The sequence below is a fragment of the Ranitomeya variabilis genome, chromosome 8, assembly GCF_051348905.1.
Source record: "Ranitomeya variabilis isolate aRanVar5 chromosome 8, aRanVar5.hap1, whole genome shotgun sequence".
Classification (NCBI taxonomy): domain Eukaryota; kingdom Metazoa; phylum Chordata; class Amphibia; order Anura; family Dendrobatidae; genus Ranitomeya; species Ranitomeya variabilis.
Window position 1 is genome coordinate 54148807 of NC_135239.1, and position 20359 is coordinate 54169165.

Genomic DNA, 20359 nt, shown 5'->3' on the forward strand with positions numbered 1-20359 from the left:
TGTGTGACGGGGCTCTTTGGTGGAGATAGTTCTATACGTAGGGTGCGAGATGTATAGAGTGCACTCAGCGGAGACCTTGGTGTAGTAGATTACTAGATTTCTCTTTGGATTGCTGATTTTCAGTGTCTGAGACAGACAAGTTATACTATAGTGTTATAATGGCCTTATGTCGCTGTACTACGCTGCACCAATAATGCAGAATAAATGACAATACTAATTATTTGTCCTTCTACATGACTGGGCGATTACCAACAGCTCGTACATGTACTGCAAATGTGTGTGTGATCGCACTATAAAAACAATAGGAACACAGCACCGGCCGTTTAATCCTTGCTACCTCTGCTGTTGTAAGCAGCAGCCCCAGGTAAGCAGCTTGTACCTGTGGTGGAGCAGACATATACTGATATAACGCGCCCTGACCTCACATGCTCCGTATACAGCGTTATATAAGAGCTCCTGCGTCACCGCTGCAGTGTGCACTCCCGGGCGGCAGGTGGCGCTGTTGTACACGGACAGCTTGCAGCAGCACATGTAGCGGCGGTGCCGGCGGACAGTCACGGTTACACAGCACTTCTCACACAGAGCTGGACGGCTGCCCAGTCATTGTGCCGCAGCAGTCGCGCTACATAGAGAGCGCAGGCGTGAGCTCCGCACAGTGCACGGCGGCAGAGGAGACGCACACACCGGCATCCGCACACACCCGGAACATGGGCACCGATAGCGGCGCGGCCAGGACCCTGCTGGACGGAGCGGCCACCCTGCACCTGCACACCGGCAACCTGATGAACTGGGGGCGGCTGAAGAAGAAATGTGCGGTGAGCCCCAGCGAGGAGGTGAGTGACCCGGCCGCGTCCTCAGTGCACACCTGACAGCTGCACCCACAGGGCATGCTGGGAGTTGTAGTACAAAGACCTGTGATGTGTTTAAAAAAAAATCTTCATAATATGCTGTAGCTTCTCGTTACTGCTCCTCCAGGTAAAAGCTGGGAGATTCTACACCAGGAGGTGATCATATAGATTTCTAGTAGACCTGTTGCTATAGAAACCAGTATTAATGTTGCCATGTGCAGGTGCTGAGTGTGTGGGGTGTGGATAGATAGAGATATCTCTCTATCTGTGGATGTAGTTTCTAAATTAGTGTTGTGCATAAAATGGTATTTGTGAATGATCTTCCCATCCCAACCACTATGTATTTTTAAAGGGGGTGTGACTGTAGGGGAAAAGCCCCGGGAAAGTGACAGCAGTGCACTTGATTGAGAAGTCGCTCCTACATTCTTGGTTGGTTAAGTGTTCAGGAGGTTTGAGCCTAAATTTCTGAAGGTTATTTTTTTTTATTTTTATAGAATTAATGGAGCCGTACATTATTGCCAAAACCCCCACCCCCAGGTTTGTCCAATAAAAAAAATAAATACAAATAAGATTAAAAAAAAAAAAAAAAAAATCAGCCTCCCCATTATATATTAGCTCATCCATATCTATGAATGAGGGATTGGGTTTGGCCTGTGTAAACACTGAGTCACTTGTATTGGAAGAGGCTTTGGTAAAAAGGGAAGAAAAAATGTTTTGTCATGATGATTGTGCAGTCTTACACCGGAGCCAGAACAGATGAGGAAGGCAAAGGTTATAGTCAAACACTCTGCAATAAATTGGGAGGGTTTTTTTTCTCTTTAACTAGATACTAAATAAATGTAATTTGCATTGATTTGTGCTCTGTATTCCACCAATGCTCTGGCTTCCAAAAAAAGTACTTTGACATTTGGTTCCAGACCACTGGCACTTGGCATCACAAGCTGCAGAAAGTTATGTAATACAAAGTGCAAACAGTTGTAGAAGTGATAAAGTCGTAGGAAAATTCCTAACTGGACTCAGTGTGCTATGTATCAATGATTACAGTGAGGATCTACTGAGCTGTTAAGTATTGGGCATTTACTAGGCTATGCTGGCTCACCAGAGTACTGGGGGGGAGAGATCTATGGTGGGTAGTAAATCTTCTCATGCAGACAGGAATGTGCTGCTGACAATAATGCTAACTGCTGTAGATTATCAATTGTTCAGTGTCATGTAAGGCTTGGGCTACATTGTCGCTTGGCAGCAACTCAAGTCTCATGACGGCTGCAACTTTGTTTTAGAACTGATTGGCAACTTTATTTTCCAAAAAAAAACAAACTGATAAAATGCAACAGACATGTGACGTATGGCAAGTGAGCCGCTTGTGACTTGCAACCAAAAAAACCACCTAATTTGGAAACCTCTGACTGTTACAATGCAAAAGCATAGGAAATCGTTAGATACATTGTTGCCTGTGTGCACTTGGCTAATTCTGGGGGTGGGGGATCTATTGACTACTCAGGAGGTCTCTGTATAGAGTTTGTCTTCCCTAATTTAGAGGACTGTTGTATTAACACTTACCCCCCCACACTCATTATATCCTCTTATTGAGGGTGCAGAGGTGCTCAGAACATCTTTAGTGATCCATGATCTGCCATAACTCTGAAATTGAATTTTGCTAAGGTTCAAATGTAATTATCATTTTTATTTTTTTTTTTCTTGCAGCTGGGTGACTGTATAAGGACAACTCTAAATGAATGGAGCCTGAAAGTTGGTCCGGATGTAGTGCAGGTAATTATTGCTTGTTAAATTCTAGGACTCGTCTGTGGGCATCAGTGTTAGAATTTGCCTCATTAGTACAGAGTGGGGTACTGGTTGGCTGAATGAGATGCTTTAGATGCAGCTCTGGGGGTGCCAGCTCTCGTTGAAGATACAATATATGGCTAAATTAAGTCTCCATACATAGTTGGGTCCTGTCTACTACAGCCGATCTACTCTTCACTGTTGCCTTGTGACATTGTGTCCATCATGCTGGAAAAAGCCTTGTTCACCACTAGTGATTGAGTGTGCTCGTGTCATAAGTTATTCTTGGTGTGCTCAAATACTATGTTCTAGTCTCTTTGGCTGCATGTCTTGCCGCTGTTCGACAGCCGCAACTCATGCAGGGATTGCCTAACAGATGCAGGGACTCGAGCATAGTATTCGAACACGCCAAAGATGCTCTATTAAAACATGAACGTGCTTGGATAACACCTTCTATCAGCACTATCGCTTATCACTATTCATCACCAAACTACTGGATGGTTGGGAGAAGTTTCTCTTGGAGGTTTAGATGCCATTCATTAATCATGGCAGTGTTCAGATAATTGTGAATGTGTCTTGTATGAAAAGCCCCCACACATGTATAGATTTGGGACTCGCTGTATCACTCGCCTCTTCTCCAGGCATTTATTTTTCCAGATGTCCCAAACAGTCTTGAGGAGTGCTTCATCGGAGAACATAACTCTACCCCTGTCCTCTGCTGTCCAATCCATGTTTCTGCAAAGTAGTTGGGTTTTCTGACCACTTCAGATTTCAATCCCATTGAGAACCTGTGGACAAATACAGAAATTGTGATTGAACTCCAAGCATTGACTGAACAAGAATGGGCTGTCATCGATCAGGATTTGGCTCAGTAGCCATCATATGGCTGCCAGGGAGAACTTATGGACAAATATGGGTCAGCAATGAAAATATGAACTATTTGCATAAACTTGACGTTTGTCAAGAAGTTAAAATGCTTAACTGTTCAGTAACAATAGAAACATCTGACTTAAATTTGAACTAAAAGTGCAAACGTTCACATTTTGTGTTGGTCTCAGTGGTTTGTCACAGTATGACTTATACAGTGTTGCAGCTGACTGAGCTACCTAAGGGTACGTGCACACACGTTGCGGATTTGGCTGCAGATCTGCAGCGGATTTGACACTGCTTATCCGCATCTTTTTTTCCATGCATGTAGAAAAGCCGCGGAGACACCATCACGTGTTTCTCAACGCAAGCAATGAATAGCCAGGTCTTTCACCGGGAAGGAACAACCACGGGAAGAGCAGCATCCAATAAAGGAAAACCACCTATGCCAAAACATGGTATCCATCCACAGACAGCTGTTTCGGGGTATTTGCACCTCATCAGTGTGGAGTAGGAAACTGGCTATTAGGAGGAGTGCCTAGTGAAAAGGCTATAAACATAAGGATGAATGACCTCGGGGAGATCAAAACATCCAATACCGCGGAGACACCATCACGTGTTTCTCAAAGCAGTGATCCAGAACACTGACCCCGAAACAGCTGTCTGTGGATGGATACCATGTTTTGGCATAGGTGGTTTTCCTTTATTGGATGCTGCCCTTCCCGTGGTTGTTCCTTCCCGGTGAAAGGCCTGGCTATTCATTGCTTGCGTTGAGAAACACGTGATGGTGTCTTTGTGGCTTTTCTACATGCATTTGCATATTTCCCATAAGGGATGGGGGCAGTGTTCTGGATCACTGCGTTGAGAAACACGTGATGGTGTCTCCGCGGTGTTGGATGTTTTGATCTCCCCGAGGTCATTCATCCTTACGTTTACACACCAGTATTTGGTCAGTCTCTTGCATCAGTGTTCCACCCCTGGTTTGGCTTATACAAATACTGATGTACCGTGTGAACATGGCCTAACACTGTAGTCAGCCAGTCTAGATAGGCCAATAATGCTCTACAAATTCAGTCCTATAATGACTCTGTAAACCTAGCATTATAGCATGAGTCTCTGTGAAACGGCAATACCCCACTGAATTTTAAAGCCCCGTTTCTCAAACTTGCATTCTTCAATTCAGTGAACGACATTGTATTGCGTGAACTTTCTTCACTGGGTCGCATCCACTTTCTCATGCTGTTTCACTAGTAAATCCATACAGTTACATTACTTTATACCTCTAGAAGTTAATTACTTTTGGCAGCATGGCCTATCTGTACATAAACCAACCAATAAAGGCTTTTCTTCCTTTGTCAGGAGTCTTTGTGTGGTTTTTGTTTAAAAACAAACAAAAAAAAAACAACTTCTGTACAGGCAGACATATGGGTTGATGGCACTAATGCACTTCTAGATACCTTTTCTACAGTCAGAATAGGGATCATTAGTTTAGGGTTTTTTGCCTTTGGTAACTTGTGAATATAGTTATACTGGCACTGACTCAATGACTTTCTACTGGAGAGCTTTCTGGGCAAATGATGGGGGAGGAGGTGAGCTGTGACCACTACAATCTACATCATACAGTATATGGAAATTGCTAGTTATTGCTGATCGGGTCTACAGCGGTACCTGTACAGAACAGGGAGGTTAGTCCAGTCTTTGTAGTTAGTTTTAAAATTGCAGTCTTATTTCTAATACAGGAATATGGAAAATGAAGAAATCAAATGGCTGATTTCCTGGTGACTCACTTCTATTAAGTTGCTTTTTTTTTTAAAGCTCCTGAAAATGTGGCTTATAAAGTAATGGGAACATAGTTTTCTTAACTGATGTGGAGTTGAATGGCGCTGCTGGGCTGAGTATCTGGTATGCAGAAAGGCTTTGTCTGAGACCAGACGGTTATTTTAACCGAGGCGTGACTTGTCTGACTGTATTAGCAGTTTGTGATTCCTCCAGTCTCTGTATTCAGTATTTAGCCAAGTGCATGATCTTTTTATACCCATGTAACCATAGTCTGGGAAATGTGTAGAGATGGAAGGAGAAGCTATACACTTTACCTGCCTCCTCTTGAGATCAGCAGGTGTCATACTTCTGTTTCTTGGTGAAGGTATGGCTAGAATGGTGTCAAGAAATATGCAGTTTGTGTACATATTAATGGAAATAATCACCTTTCCCGTGCTAGTATATCCCTGTGATGGATCTAAATAATGAAGCTCTTGTTTGTTTTAGGAATCTCCAAATACACTAGAATGTGCCATGACCTCGGCACTGGAAACCATAAACCCTGAAGAGAGGGATGAAATGAAAGTGTCTGGTAAGTAGATGTATAAAACATTACCCACACTCCATAGCCGACACACGCTGTAACTAGCTGAACATGTGCATTTCAGTAAGGAGTTGGGCAGAAGCCCTATCTGGCATGGTGGCTTCCATGTGGACAGGGTGGATTGATTTAAATCACGCCGATTTAAATCATGATTTAAATCACGATTTAAATCAAAAGATTTTTTTCTATTTAAATCGGATCGATTTAAATCATGATTTTAATCATGATTTAAATCACTGATTTAAATCAAAAGTTTTTTTTTAATATAAATCACGATTAAAATGAGAAGTGAGAGCAGTGCGCATGTGCGCCCATAGTTACACGGACGAAACTAGGGGCAACGATCTAACGCCAGGGTGAGGGGGGGACCCCAAAGTAAGTAAAAATCTTTTTTGTTTTACTATATGGCAATAGGTAGGTGTTTAAAAGCAGCATGTCTTAATTGTATAAACTATTAATAGCCTGCACATTTTGTTCATACTGCCCCTTTAATTCCACACTTCTAGCTTGGTTTCACTTTTGGTTTAGTTTCTTTTTCCATTCAGTTGACATGCCCAAACTTGTTGGATAGTCAGCAGTACTTGGCTGTAGTAACAATCAAACTTCATAAGTGATCTGTGTGAGCCATGGCAGGTCGTAAGAGAGACCCTATTTGGGTTCATTTTGTTGAGATGCCAGCAGCAGATCTTGGAAAGAAAGGTGCAAGAGCAAAGTGCAGATACTGTCAAAAGGATATCCAAGGACTTGTTTGCCGTTTGAAATCACATTATGAAAACTGCAACCAGAAGGGAAATGAAGATGTTGATAGTGAAGTGTTTCTTTGGTCATCTTCATCACCGCACTTCTCATGATGTTGCCTAATTCGCGCCACCAGGCCTTGCATCTCTTTGTTGCATCGTTTGCATTTTGCACGCATGCCTGCCTTACCGATAGGCGAAGGAGCTTCATTAAAATATTCCCAAACTGGGTCTCTTTTACGGCCTGCTGCCATTATAAGGAAAGAATGTAATAAACCTCAGATCGTACACACAAACAGATCCAGACTTGTCTGTCTGTGGCTATGCTGCAGTATTGTGCTCAAAGTTTCACTTTCATTTTTTTGTCTGCTTGCCCTTCCTCCTCAAAACACTTAGATTCACATTCTTCTTGTGTTGTGCAGATCTATTCCACTCCAAACAATCAGAAACATATTGTCTAACTTCTTGGACTTGGCACTGAAGGGGTTGATTCTGTATTCATAGGTTTGTAGAACAATAGGATTAAGGTCTTTTTCTCAACTCTGTTCATGTTGTAACATTTTTGCCATGAAGAAGAGGCTGGGACCTCTGCGGAGTCAAATTCAGTTTTGAGAACTGCGTAAGTAAAGCGAGCGTCTGTGATAATATAGGAGAGAAACTGCCCACTAATCCTACAGAAACCTCTGGAAGAGCATGGCATTGTGAATGTTACACATATACAGCCTTTATTCTACTGAGTTAAACAACTCAGCTTTATCTCATGATGGAAGAACCTTTGGATGGTAAAATATTTTCCTCAAAAAGCTGTTTATTGAAAAAAATCCGATTTAAATCAAAAAAATCCGATTTAAATCAAAAAAATCCGATTTTTTTGATTTTTTTTAAAAAACATTGATTTTTATCCACCCTGCATGTGGATCGTCAGCCTGAAATCTTGCCTATTTTGTTTACTGGTGTCTTTAGTCTGTGTTTATGTATGGGGTTATCGACTGATCTAAACATTTCATATTTTATCTATGACATGCCATCTAACCAATATTTTGTTTCCTTTCCCTCCTAAAGTAAAGCTGTTTGTTTTGGGCGATGGCCTCTCGTCTATCAGACACGCTGTAGATATGGGTAAGTCTTATATTGAAGGGACGTTCAGAACCTCGGCGAGGCGACCCATGGGTCATGTAGCAGAATGTGACACCAGCTGTGAATGTCTGATGGCTTGTCTCACTGAAGGAGTTAGTTTGTGATTGCCATGATTTATTTTGCTATATAATGTACTGAGGGATAATACTGAGTGGGGGATAGGGATGCACTCCAGCCATTGTTCTAGGGATCTCATTTGTTTGGCACTTTGGTGTGCAGTAAAAAGGACCTGGCAACAGGATTCCTCAGGTCTTGTGCTTCCACACCGAAATGTGACATTTAAGTGTTAAACTGCAGGGATAGGAGCAAGCTCTGATCACTGTTAAAGGCCAGGTGCTGACTATAACACAGCAGCCATCTGTCCTGCACAGGGTGGGCTCAGATCTGTTTGGGGGACATCAGGACGGGACTAAAAGGCTCATCTTGATGAACAGTTGCTTTAGTATATCTCTGGGAGGAAACTAACAAATCCGTTTGTTTCCCTGGACAGGACGGAGTTGTAGACTACCATTTCCTATACAGGTGCTTTTAAAGAGGAGGTGCTATCATTAAAAAGAAAAACAAAACGCACTCCCAAACATGTTCCCTGGTTCACCAATTTATTTTTGAGGGGAAAAAAAACACACCGGTATGCTGTAGTCCACAAGACACTGTCCTTCGTTCACCTTTTTTTTTGTTCAGAGATCCAAAGGCTGTATGTGGTAGCGTCCACTCCAGGTTCTGGTGCGCTCCAGGAGACATGGCGGCTCTGAAAGGGGTGACCTCAGTAATTACATCAGTCGATGGCCCTTGCTGTATAATAGCACCATGTAGGGCATCCTGGTATGCCCCATACATTCAATGCATAGAAAAAAAACTTGTCCTTCCTGCCGTTCGCTCCCTTGAGTCCAGTGTTGGTCTTTTCAGAACATAGCAGATGGATTACCGTATCTCCCTGCTGAGCCCTGAACAGGTTGGCGGTGATCTCAGCATGTACTGTAATAACAGGCTATAACTGCCGCAGATGCTCACCTGGAATCTGCACTCCCGGGCACATTCTCTCCCCACGGCAGCTCAGTGCATGCGATGACTGGGGAAAATGAAGCCCACAGCAAACTCCATGGGCTACAACAAAATGGCCAAGATCTCCTCCCACAGCTGTGACCTGGACAGCCCAGGGGGCATGCTCAGGTCACAGCTAGAGGCAGGAGGGTCCCCAATACAAGAGATGCAGTTGGCGTCTGACCGCAGGCTCTTATCCCCAGGGGCTACCATAAGTGAGGTGTGTAAGTGTCCTGCTCAGATGACAATGGCAGCCCTCAGTGGCTAAAGTAAGTTACTAATTAAAAAAACCATTAAAGTTGTGCTTTTAATTTTGTATTAAAAAATGATCAATAATACAAAAATAAAAATCGCAGTGCCCTACCTTTAAACTCAGATGGGCATTTGCCTAAATTAAACACCCCCATGCTGTGCTCCTCCATAGAGGTCCTCTTGTCAGGCAGTTTGTTTGTAGTGTAAAAAGAGAACTCCATGTTCAACCCGTTATTTGGCCTGACCTCATTTGCACTTTTCTTTTTGCAAAGTCTATATTGAATACAGAGCTGGTGACGTAAGCCGCACAGAAAATAAACAGCGATTTAGCAGCTCTCGTGGCTGGTGTCAGTACAGAGGAGTCCATGCACACAACAGATTAACGTATGGTGATAATGCTGCATACGAGTTCACCTTCCATGATCCTCAGCATGCCACTGTGACAGGCTGCCGAGCCAGGGACACTGGAAACGGGAGACAATAGATATTTATATCTATGCTGTCAGGACCGCAGGGGGCACTCGACTCCCCACCAAAATGCTTCACCAGCAGGGCCGGCTCCAGGTTTTTGAGGGCCCCGGGCGAAAGAGTCTCAGTGGGCCCCCCCCCCTTTAAAATATATCACGATTCATGATGCCCAGATACAGCGGAGAAATATAGGTATAGTACAATGCCAGATTTCACTTCTTACATGAGTGATAGCTATTGTAAATTCTGCAGTGTATATATACAGGGGAGAGGTACTGTGCAGTGTATATATACAGGAGGAGTGGTACTGTGCAGTGTATATATACAGGAGGAGAGGTACTGTGCAGTGTATATATACAGGGGAGAGGTACTGTGCAGTGTATATATACAGGAGGAGCGGTACTGTGCAGTGTATATATACAGGGGAGAGGTACTGTACAGTGTATATATAGAGGGGAGTGGTACTGTGCAGTGTATATATACAGGAGGAGTGGTACTGTGCAGTGTATATATACAGGAGGAGTGGTACTGTGCAGTGTATATATACAGGAGGAGTGGTACTGTGCAGTGTATATATACAGGAGGAGTGGTACTGTGCAGTGTATATATACAGGAGGAGTGGTACTGTGCAGTGTATATATACAGGGGAGAGGTACTGTGCAGTGTATATATACAGGAGGAGCGGTACTGTGCAGTGTATATATACAGGAGGAGTGGTACTGTGCAGTGTATATATACAGGGGAGAGGTACTGTACAGTGTATATATACAGGAGGAGAGGTACTGTGCAGTGTATATATACAGGAGGAGTGGTACTGTACAGTGTATATATACAGGAGGAGAGGTAATGTACAGTGTATATATACAGGAGGAGTGGTGCTATGCAGTGTATATATACAGGAGGAGTGGTACTGTGCAGTGTATATATACAGGAGGAGTGGTACTGTACAGTGTATATATACAGGAGGAGTGGTGCTATGCAGTGTATATATACAGGAGGAGTGGTACTGTACAGTGTATATATACAGGAGGAGAGGTACTGTGCAGTGTATATATACAGGACAGGAGGAGTGGTACTGTGCAGTGTATATATACAGGGGGAGTGATACTGTGCAGTGTATATATACAGGAGGAGTGGTACTGTGCAGTGTATATATACAGGAGGAGAGGTACTGTGCAGTGTATATATACAGGGGAGAGGTACTGTGCAGTGTATATATACAGGAGGAGCGGTACTGTGCAGTGTATATATACAGGGGAGAGGTACTGTACAGTGTATATATACAGGAGGAGAGGTACTGTGCAGTGTATATATACAGGGGAGAGGTACTGTGCAGTGTATATATACAGGAGGAGCGGTACTGTGCAGTGTATATATACAGGAGGAGAGGTAATGTGCGGTGTATATATAGAGGGGAGTGGTACTGTGCAGTGTATATATACAGGAGGAGTGGTACTGTACAGTGTATATATACAGGAGGAGTGGTGCTATGCAGTGTATATATACAGGAGGAGTGGTACTGTGCAGTGTATATATACAGGAGGAGTGGTACTGTACAGTGTATATATACAGGAGGAGTGGTGCTATGCAGTGTATATATACAGGAGGAGTGGTACTGTACAGTGTATATATACAGGAGGAGAGGTACTGTGCAGTGTATATATACAGGACAGGAGGAGTGGTACTGTGCAGTGTATATATACAGGACAGGAGGAGTGGTACTGTGCACTGTATATATATATACAGGACAGGAGGAGTGGTACTGTGCAGTGTATATATACAGGACAGGTGGAGGGTACTGTGCAGTGTATATATACAGGACAGGAGGAGTGGTACTGTGCAGTGTATATATACAGGACAGGAGGAGTGGTACTGTGCAGTGTATATACAGGACAGGAGGAGTGGTACTGTGCAGTGTGTATATATACAGGACAGGAGGAGTGGTACTGTGCAGTGTATATATACAGGACAGGAGGAGTGGTACTGTGCAGTGTATATATACAGGACAGGAGGAGTGGTAATGTGCAGTGTATATATACAGGACAGGAGGAGTGGTACTGTGCAGTGTATATATACAGGAGGAGTGGTGCTATGCAGTGTATATATACAGGACAGGAGTGGTACTGTACAGTGTATATATACAGGGGAGTGGTGCTATGCAGTGTATATATACAGGAGGAGAGGTACTGTACAGTGTATATATACAGGGGAGTGGTACTGTGCAGTGTATATACTTCAACAGCCGCCCAGCCCAGGCCCCCAGCACCTGTCCTGTATATATATTATATACACTGTATCTATACAGGCTGTGCTGGGGGCCTGGGCTGGGAGGCTGCTGTAGTATATATATATCAGCTGCAGCCGCCCAGCCCATGGCCGCCCCAGGTCACCCAGTCCCAGACTGTCAGAACATACAGCGATATAGCATTGCACTCACTCAGGTGCTGGTAGGAGCTCCGTCTCCTCTCCTTGATAAGTTCAGCAGTGCACACAGTCAGGAGATACAGAGCAGGAGAACTCTCCGCCCACAATGTCACGCTGGCTGTGTCCTTAATTAACCCCTATGTGTGCCTGGCCCTGCACTGACAGTGAGAAGATGCTTGTGCCAGCGCAAATTGAAAGGGTAGAAAGAGTTAAAGCAGCCAGATGGCTCTATGACTGTGTGAGTGGGCCCCCCTGTCTCGTCAGGGCCCCGGCAATTGCCCGGCTAGGCCGGGTGTTGACGCCGGCCCTGTTCACCAGCCTTCTAATACAGCGCCGCCCTATCTGGACACAGAGCCTCACCTATTATTCGCCCTGACCCAGAGATATCTCCTATTGATTCAAGGGCGTTACCTGGGTTTATCGAACTTTGACATCCTAGCACATCAATCGAAAGTCTGGACAGCAAAGGCATGGCACAGCAGAGGGTGTACCATGTGTATAGAAAAATAGCCACTACTCAAAGTGGCATAAAGACAATCCTTGGCTTTTTTTTTTGCATCATTTCAGAAATAAAAACCCAAGCAAGTGTTTTGTTTTTTCTTTTTTTTTTTTTTTTTTACTTTTGTATTTTGTATTTTGTACGCTAGGGGTGTCCTTAAAGCAATGATGTGATTAAGGACTGTGTGGAACACGCAAGCGGTGTTCTCTTAAAATCCTGATGAATTAATAATAATAATACCATTAATTCCATGGTGCTGTACATGAGATGGGGTTACATCAAAATACAAATATCACTCACAGTAAACAAAACTAATAATGGCGGACTTACATTCTGCAATCTGAATAAATACAAACGTTGAGTATAAGATTTCTGTACTGCTCCCATTCACAACTTGATTTCTGTACTGCTCCACACATGTCTGAGTTTAAGCTTTTTTTTTTTTTTTTTTTTTTGCCAACTTTGAACAATGTTGCAGCTTACATTAACCCCTTTCTGACCTCGGACGGGATAGTACGTCCGAGGTCAGTTACCCCGCTTTGATGCAGGGCTCCGGCGGTGAGCCCGCATCAAAGCCGGGACATGTCAGCTGTTTTGAACAGCTGACATGTGCCCGTAATAGGCGCGGGTGAAATCTTGATTCACCCGCCGCTATTAACTAGTTAAATGCCGCTGTCAAACGCAGACAGCGGCATTTAACCGGCGCGGCTGGAAATGAGCGCATTGTTGAGACCTCTATGATTGCTGATCCCCGGTAGCTGTGAGCGCCACCCTGTGGTCGGCGCTCATAGCACACCTACATTTCTGCTGCGTAGCAGCGATCTGATTGCTGCTATGTAGCAGAGCCGATCGTGTTGTGCCAGTTTCTAGCCTCCCATGGAGGCTATTGAAGCATGGCAAAAGTAAATTAAAAAAAAAAATAAAGTTTAAATCACCCCCCTTTCGCCCCATTCAATAAAAAAAAAAATCAAACCTACACATATATTGTATCGCCGCGTTCAAAATCGCCCGATCAATTTAAAAAAAAAAAAAAAAAAAAAAAAAATTAACCTGATCGCTAAACAGCGTAGTGAGAAATTCGAAACGCCAGAATTGTTTTTTTGGTTGCTGCAACATTGCATTAAAATGCAATAACGGGCGATCAAAAGAACGTATCTGCACCAAAATGGTATAATTAAAAATGCCAGCTCGGCATGCAAAAAATAAGCCCTCAACTGACCCCAGATCATGAAAAATGGAGACGCTACGGGTATTGGAAAATGGTGCAATTTTTTTTTTTTTTTTTTTTAGCAGAGTTTGGAATTTTTCTTCACCACTTAGATAAAATATAACCTAGTGATGTTAGTTGTCTATGAACTCGTAATAACCTGGAGTATCATAATGTCAGGTCAGTTTTAGCATTTAGTGAACCTAGCAAAAAAGCCAAACAAAAAACAAGTGTGGGACTGCACTTTTTTTTTGCAATTTCACCGCACTTGGAATTTTTTTTCCCGTTTTCTAGTACACTACATGCTAAAACCAATGATGTCGTTCAAAAGTACAACTTGTTTCGCAAAAAAATAAGCCCTCCCACAACCACATTGACGGAAAAATAAAAAAGTTATGGCTCTGGGAAGGAGGGGAGCAAAAAACAAAAACTGAAAATCCCAAGGTCATGAAGGGGTTAAAAAGGTTATTTGGCGACATCCAGAGCAGTGCCCTCACTTTGATATGGAAACTCCTCTTTCAGGGGCTGCTGTTAGTTTACGGCATAAAAAGTTTTTTTCAAAAGGTTCTTCCCATTTTACAGGCTGAGATTGGAATAAAAACTTCTAGATCCTGGCCTCCAAAGGCAAGGCTCGGCATATAAAGCTGCAGTCTGCTATATTCCATTTGCTAATTTTCTGTAATACCCAGCCATTACTGTGGGATTTCTGCAACCTGAAACTTATGTGAATAAAGAATAAAAATCTATTTCATTAGGCAAAGTGCACAGTACAACGGTGCTGGCTCTGTACACTGCCCCTGATTCCCAGGAACTAGGTGCAGTTACCATCTTGGGGCATATAAGGTGCAAATAACCTTTCAAATATTGTAATCACTGCATTTCATAGATGACATAAGTGGATGCAGGATTCTAGAAAATGGTGTCCGTTGGCATCGCAGCTAATCACTGTGCGAGTCGCTGAGATTACAGTTCCAGAAACCTTTTGGGTAAATGTGGCACTGTCTCAATGGGGGTGAGGAAATAGTCTAATTTAATACAAGGTATTTTTAAAGGTGTCCTACAAAGTTTGTAAATGATTCCTGATCTGACTTTGGTTCCCCCACTGATCCTGAGACTAGGGCTCTGAAGTGGTCATATGAGTGGAGACTGAGCATGTACACCACCACCACTCAATCCATTCACAATGGGAGTGCCAAAGACCAGCCAACCATGGCAGTGTGGATCCAGCAGTCTCCTACCTCAAGTGATGGGGGAAACCCCCATCAATGGATCGGGAAGTTAACTTCCAAACTTGGTACATCCCCTTAAAAGTAAAAAAAAAACACCCTGGTGTTATGTCATACTCACTGCAGAGATGTGGGCACCTAAAGGGGCAAGGTGACCAGCAGTTGCGTTTTTGTTTTTTTTTCTAATGACTAACTTCAAGTGCTTGTCTGTCTGTCTCCAGTCAGAATCATTTTTGTCTTCCTTGTTCCCCCAGCCTGTTCCACCCTCGCGGTTACCCAGTTGGATTCTGTGATCATAGCGCCACCTCCTTTGGAAGATGGAGTCACGCTTACTTTGGAGCACTTGCAGCCTTACTGGAGGGAACTGGAAAGTCTGGTACAAGACAATAAAGTAGTTGCTATAGGGACATCGGATTTAGATAAACCACTCTTGGAACAGCTTTACCTCTGGGCACAGGTGAGGCTTGGCATCCAGCGCTAGTCACTAGGTTTAAGGTTGTAAGCCATGTAATTGCACGCAATCTGAGATTCCTGATTTCTTTCTGCCAAAACATGTTGTACTTTGTGTGCAGCTAAGATATAATGTACTTAGCTGTGTGACCTCTTGTTTCCGACTTTGTACATATGATTCTGTGGCCATGCTCTAGCACAAATTGGGATAAATTTAGCAAGGTTTACATGTGGCTACTTCCAACATTTTGTAAGTAAAATTTTTTTTTTAGGTAAAGCCTAGTAGTAACCAAGTGAACCTGGCATCGTGCTGCATTATGCCCCCAGACCTAACGGCCTTTGCAAAGCAGCTTGATATTCAGCTATTAACGCACAGCGATTCCAAAGGTGAGTGAGCCGTCTATAGGAGTCTGTACATGTAGGAGAAGAATTCAGCTGGGTCACAAACTAATGTATGGTAGGCATCATTAACCACCATCAGTCACTAGGTGAGCGTCTCCTAAATGGAGCTGATCCGCAGTACCTGGCTGTGGTGAGGTCTTGTGCAATGTTTACAACCGGCTGGTAATGGCATCAATCTTGTAGTAATGACCGGATCTAAGGATGGTATGGTAGTCATCAGTTGTATTCTTGGGAGATGGGATGACTATATATATTTTTTTTAATCTTTTACTCTGGCTTAAAACCTTTGGCCTGCATTCATCAAAGGAACTTTGGCATAAATTGCTTTGATAAGTTGTGAAACCTCTTTCCCGCTTTTGGCAGGATGTGAAGGTATCTAATTCATGACTAGCTGTGGCGTTCACCATGCCAGAAATCTTTCCAGCCCTTGAATGAAGTAATATTTCTGGCGTAGGTCTCCGAGGCACATGCGGTGGGTTGCGACACTCTTGGTTCATGGAGAGGCAAAGGTCTGACTCCACCACACCTCCAAGTCTGCAAGAAGATCAGAGGCATTTTGCTATTGCTGTAACTTCTGATTTTATTAGTGTTCTAGTAGGAGTTACTGACTCGGCTCCATTCTCCTGTTGACTGTTATTGATGTCGCATCTCTTAGGCTACGTTCACATTTGCGTTGTGCGCCGCAGCGTCGGCGCCGCAGCGCACAACGCAAACGAAAACGCGGCAAAACGCACGCTAAAATGCTGCGTTTTGCGCCGCATGCGTCGTTTTTGGCTGCAAGTTGGACGCAAAAAAAATGCAACTTGAAGCGTTTCTTGCGTCCAACGCTTGCGGCCATGCGGCGCAAAACGCAGCACAACGCATGTCCATGCGCCCCCATGTTAAATATAGGGGCGCATGACGCATGCGGCGCCGCTGCGGCGCCCGACGCTGCGGCGCTGACCGCAAATGTGAACGTAGCCTTACTTGATTCTTAATTCGCTGGGTGATCAGTTAGGAGTCATGGCATGTGCCATCACATTATGGACTGACAGACTTAAACATGAATCCACTCAGATGCAGTTGAAGTGTGACTTTCAGGTTTAAGGGGTTGAACAAAAATCCTATGAAAAACTTGGGATTTGCAACCATTTTTATACAAAGCCTTCTCATTTGAGGGATTCAAATAATTGGACAAACTAACTTTATCCTAAATAAAACAATTAATACTTTTGTAGAGACTCCTTTGCAGGCAATGACTGCCTGGTGACGTCCAGACGCTGGGTTTCCTCCTTTGTGACGCTTGCGGCTGACTTAGGTTGTTGCTTGTTTGTGGATTGGTTTGCCTTAAGCATGTGAAACACTGATGGGGTTTGAGATCTGGTGATGGACTCTGCCATTGCAGAATATTCCAATTTTTTGCCTTTAAAATCCTAGGTTACTTTTGCAGTGTTTTTGAGTCATTGGACAGCACTTCAGTGCAGATGGCCAATCTACCTTGCTGGCTTTTTTTTTTTTTTTTTTTTTTTTTAAGGTTGATCCATGAACAGTAAACTACACACCGCACTAATCTACCGATTTGCACATCTGAACTACAAAATTTGTAATTTCTATTCTAGCACATAATACACACAGATGGCCAACAGAAAACCATTTGGATAGCAAAAGCTGATGCAGAGCTGTAATTAAGCCCATTTGATTATTTAACTAGCTTGAATGTTTTAATGGCTAAATAGACAACTTGTCAGTGTCCAAATTTTTGGACCTAACGTTATATACTTCATATTTGTGTTCACACAGAAATCTTATCTGAAGAAAGTTTTCAAGACGCTCTTAAAGAAGGCATCCAAGGAGCACGAGTGGATGGCTGGTCACCAGAATGGGTCTTGCGCTATTCTGTCATTGTGAAAACCCGTGGAATTATAAAATCAAAAGGCTACATTATACAAGCGCAGAGGAAAGCTCCCCACTAACAAGCTGCAGATCCATAACAAACCACTGACTGGTTATTGGCCCACCAACTGTATAAAGACCAAAAAATATAAATACGTGTACACAGGTTCCCAGACAATATCTGCAGCCAGAAGGTTTACAAACTGTAAATTATGGATCATGGCAACTGTGCATCCATTATGCTGAAGTTAGTGCCACTTACACCGGAACCAACTAGTGATCTAATGTCTACGTTGTAATGTGCTTGTAAGATCTGTCATGGCTGTGTAGTGTATGCATCTAGCGGGCATAATCCCTCAATATTACACTAGAGCAGGAGTTGTCGGTTTCCTACAATAGCTGGATGCTCTCTACCACGAGACTCGTACACAACTTGGCATGCAAACATGGTAATACTAACTTGCAAGATTTTAATCTTGTCTTTCCGATATTGATAAAACTGAGAACCTCCTTAGACATTCCTACATTATGTAGCGTTGCATTACTAGATGGCCAGGAAGATCTTGAGATGGTGTCGGCAATGTACTTTGAAGGTTTTATTGCTTTTTATCTTTTGTCTTTCACCATAATGACCTTAGTGCTCAGATATGAAAAATACTTCCTTCATTATTAAGCTGATGCTTACTTTTATTCTTGGTCCATGTAGATTTTTAAAGGGGACCCTTTGTCAGGGGTGGTCAACTTTCCTGAGGAGCCACATAAGATCAGGACTCTTGTGGAATCCCAAACCAATTGGCTGAAACGCTGCACAACTTAATATTTTATCACTTAATATTGAGCAGTGGTAACGGTCTAGTTGCTAATGTATTCTTACCATAGAATTTACTGCTTTTTTTTATAAATCATTCTGCTCCTGTTCAGCACTTGTACCTTAATCCACAGCCTCACTCATTCACTATGCCTCTCAAACACAATATGATGCCCCCATGCACCATGACTCCTCCACACATACACTGCATAGGCCCAAACATATTTTGGCTCTCATAGTCCCACATTGAGATCCTCCCATCCACAGTATGCCTCCACAGCCCCCCAAACACCATATGATGGTCCTCACAGCCTCACATGATGGCCATCCCAAACACAATAGGATGGCCCTTATAGCTAGACACATATTCATCCACCCCACACTGTAATGCCTCCCAAACAATGATGTCCCTCACAGCACGACAGTGCACACAGAAGCTCCCACCCACATTATAATGCCTCTACAGGCACACACGATGATGGCCCTCACAGCGCCCCCCACTCTCACGATGATGGCCCTCACAGCGCCCCACTCGCACGATGATGGCCCTCACAGCGCCCCCCACTTGCATGATGATGGCCCTCACAGCGCCACACATATTAACCCCCACATTGTAGTGCCTCCCATACAATGATGACCCTCACAACCAGGTGCCCCCACAATTAGACTGCCAAACTACTCACTCAGCCCCATTCCACCCATGTACTGGCGCAGACTGAGGCTTCACTCTGCAGGTGTGATCCAGTGTCCTTGTACCTGCAGTGCAGACTGATACGTAGGCTAATTGGTTCAACAGGGAGCCGACTAACTCATTCTACTACTGCATCCAGCTAATGGTATCTGCATCCAATGAATGCAGGTATAAAGTCAAGCCACTGGGTGAGGGGTGGTAGGGTGTGATGAACAGCACCATCATCGCAAGCGGTGTCAGATGAGACCAGCTGGTCGCAGTCTGCTTTGTGCCTACCAGCAAATGTGTAGAAGGGAGTCCTGACCTGTACATGATGGCTGACGTTGGAGGTTAAGATCTATATTCTTATTAACCCCGTTATAGTTGTCATGCAGGGAGTGTCTTCGACTTGCCCTGGAATATTAGATGTGAGCGTACTTAACTTTCTAAACCACCTTTTATTAAATGCAGTTTGGGCAGAAAATAAATGAGCACATAATCTGTTTAAGCCCCCAGACTGGTGTGTGCAGAGTGCTCTGGAGCATGTTACGTATTGGGCCCATCCTGCTGGGTTACTGTGACGATGTGTATGTGGTTGGATTTCTGTGTTCCCGATCTATGGGAATCTGCTGTATCCAGTTAGCTGTTCTAGTGAATTTTATTTTTTACAAAGTTGAAGGTTTAATTCTCTTAAATATTTTTAACCAGGGTGTATATGTATATTCTGCAAGAGCTCAACAGCTGCAAAAGTCTGATAATTGTACTATAATGTTTGAATATACAAGTCGTATTGATATATATATATATATATAATTTTTTTTTTTTTGGAAGCTTGAAGTTATTGTATAGCATCAGTTTAATGTGATTCTGTTTCTGTGGCTTTTTCAAGACTACAACCCTGTGCACTGAGGCCAGTCTCTGCCTGTTTTTAGTAGACGTTTGCACACTTCTGATATGTATCATGGAGGGTGATGTGTAGATAGAAACGCTGGCAGCCATTGGCCAAGAGTGTCCAGCTCTAAGGAGCGTCTTATGGGGATTCATCACTTTAAATCCCACATGCTGTAGAAGTACGTCTCTCGTCTTGTATTCCAGAAATGATTAGAGCCTGGCAGAGCAGAGGTGGCAGAGCAGTGCTCCCCAACTCTGGTCCTCAAGAGCCACCAACAGGTCATATATTCAGGATTTCCTTAGTATTGCACAGGTGATGGAATTCTTGCCATTCCAGGTAATGCAATGATCACCTGGGCAATACTAAGGAAATCCTGAATATATGACCTGTTGGTGGCTCTTGAGGACCAGAGTTG

At 43.5% G+C, this 20359-nt stretch overlaps 1 protein-coding gene across 1 annotated transcript; it reads left to right on the forward strand.

The window, feature by feature from the left end:
* Window positions 1-480: 480 nt before the first annotated feature.
* Window positions 481-19854, forward strand: GCLM (glutamate-cysteine ligase modifier subunit). The gene is made up of 7 exons (XM_077277458.1): window positions 481-833; window positions 2553-2618; window positions 5763-5847; window positions 7659-7715; window positions 15105-15307; window positions 15573-15687; window positions 17482-19854. The coding sequence occupies exons 1-7, from the start codon at window positions 708-710 to the stop codon at window positions 17652-17654; spliced, it is 825 nt and encodes a 274-aa protein (XP_077133573.1). The 5' UTR covers window positions 481-707; the 3' UTR covers window positions 17655-19854.
* Window positions 19855-20359: the final 505 nt, after the last annotated feature.

Bases quoted from the DNA above. Each gene is read 5' to 3' on its own strand.
- GCLM (XM_077277458.1), top strand. From the start codon at position 708: ATGGGCACCGATAGCGGCGCGGCCAGGACCCTGCTGGACGGAGCGGCC. The intron at 834-2,552 runs GTGAGTGACCCG...TTTTTCTTGCAG, and splicing joins CGGTGAGCCCCAGCGAGGAG to CTGGGTGACTGTATAAGGAC. The intron at 5,848-7,658 runs GTAAGTAGATGT...TCCCTCCTAAAG, and splicing joins GGATGAAATGAAAGTGTCTG to TAAAGCTGTTTGTTTTGGGC.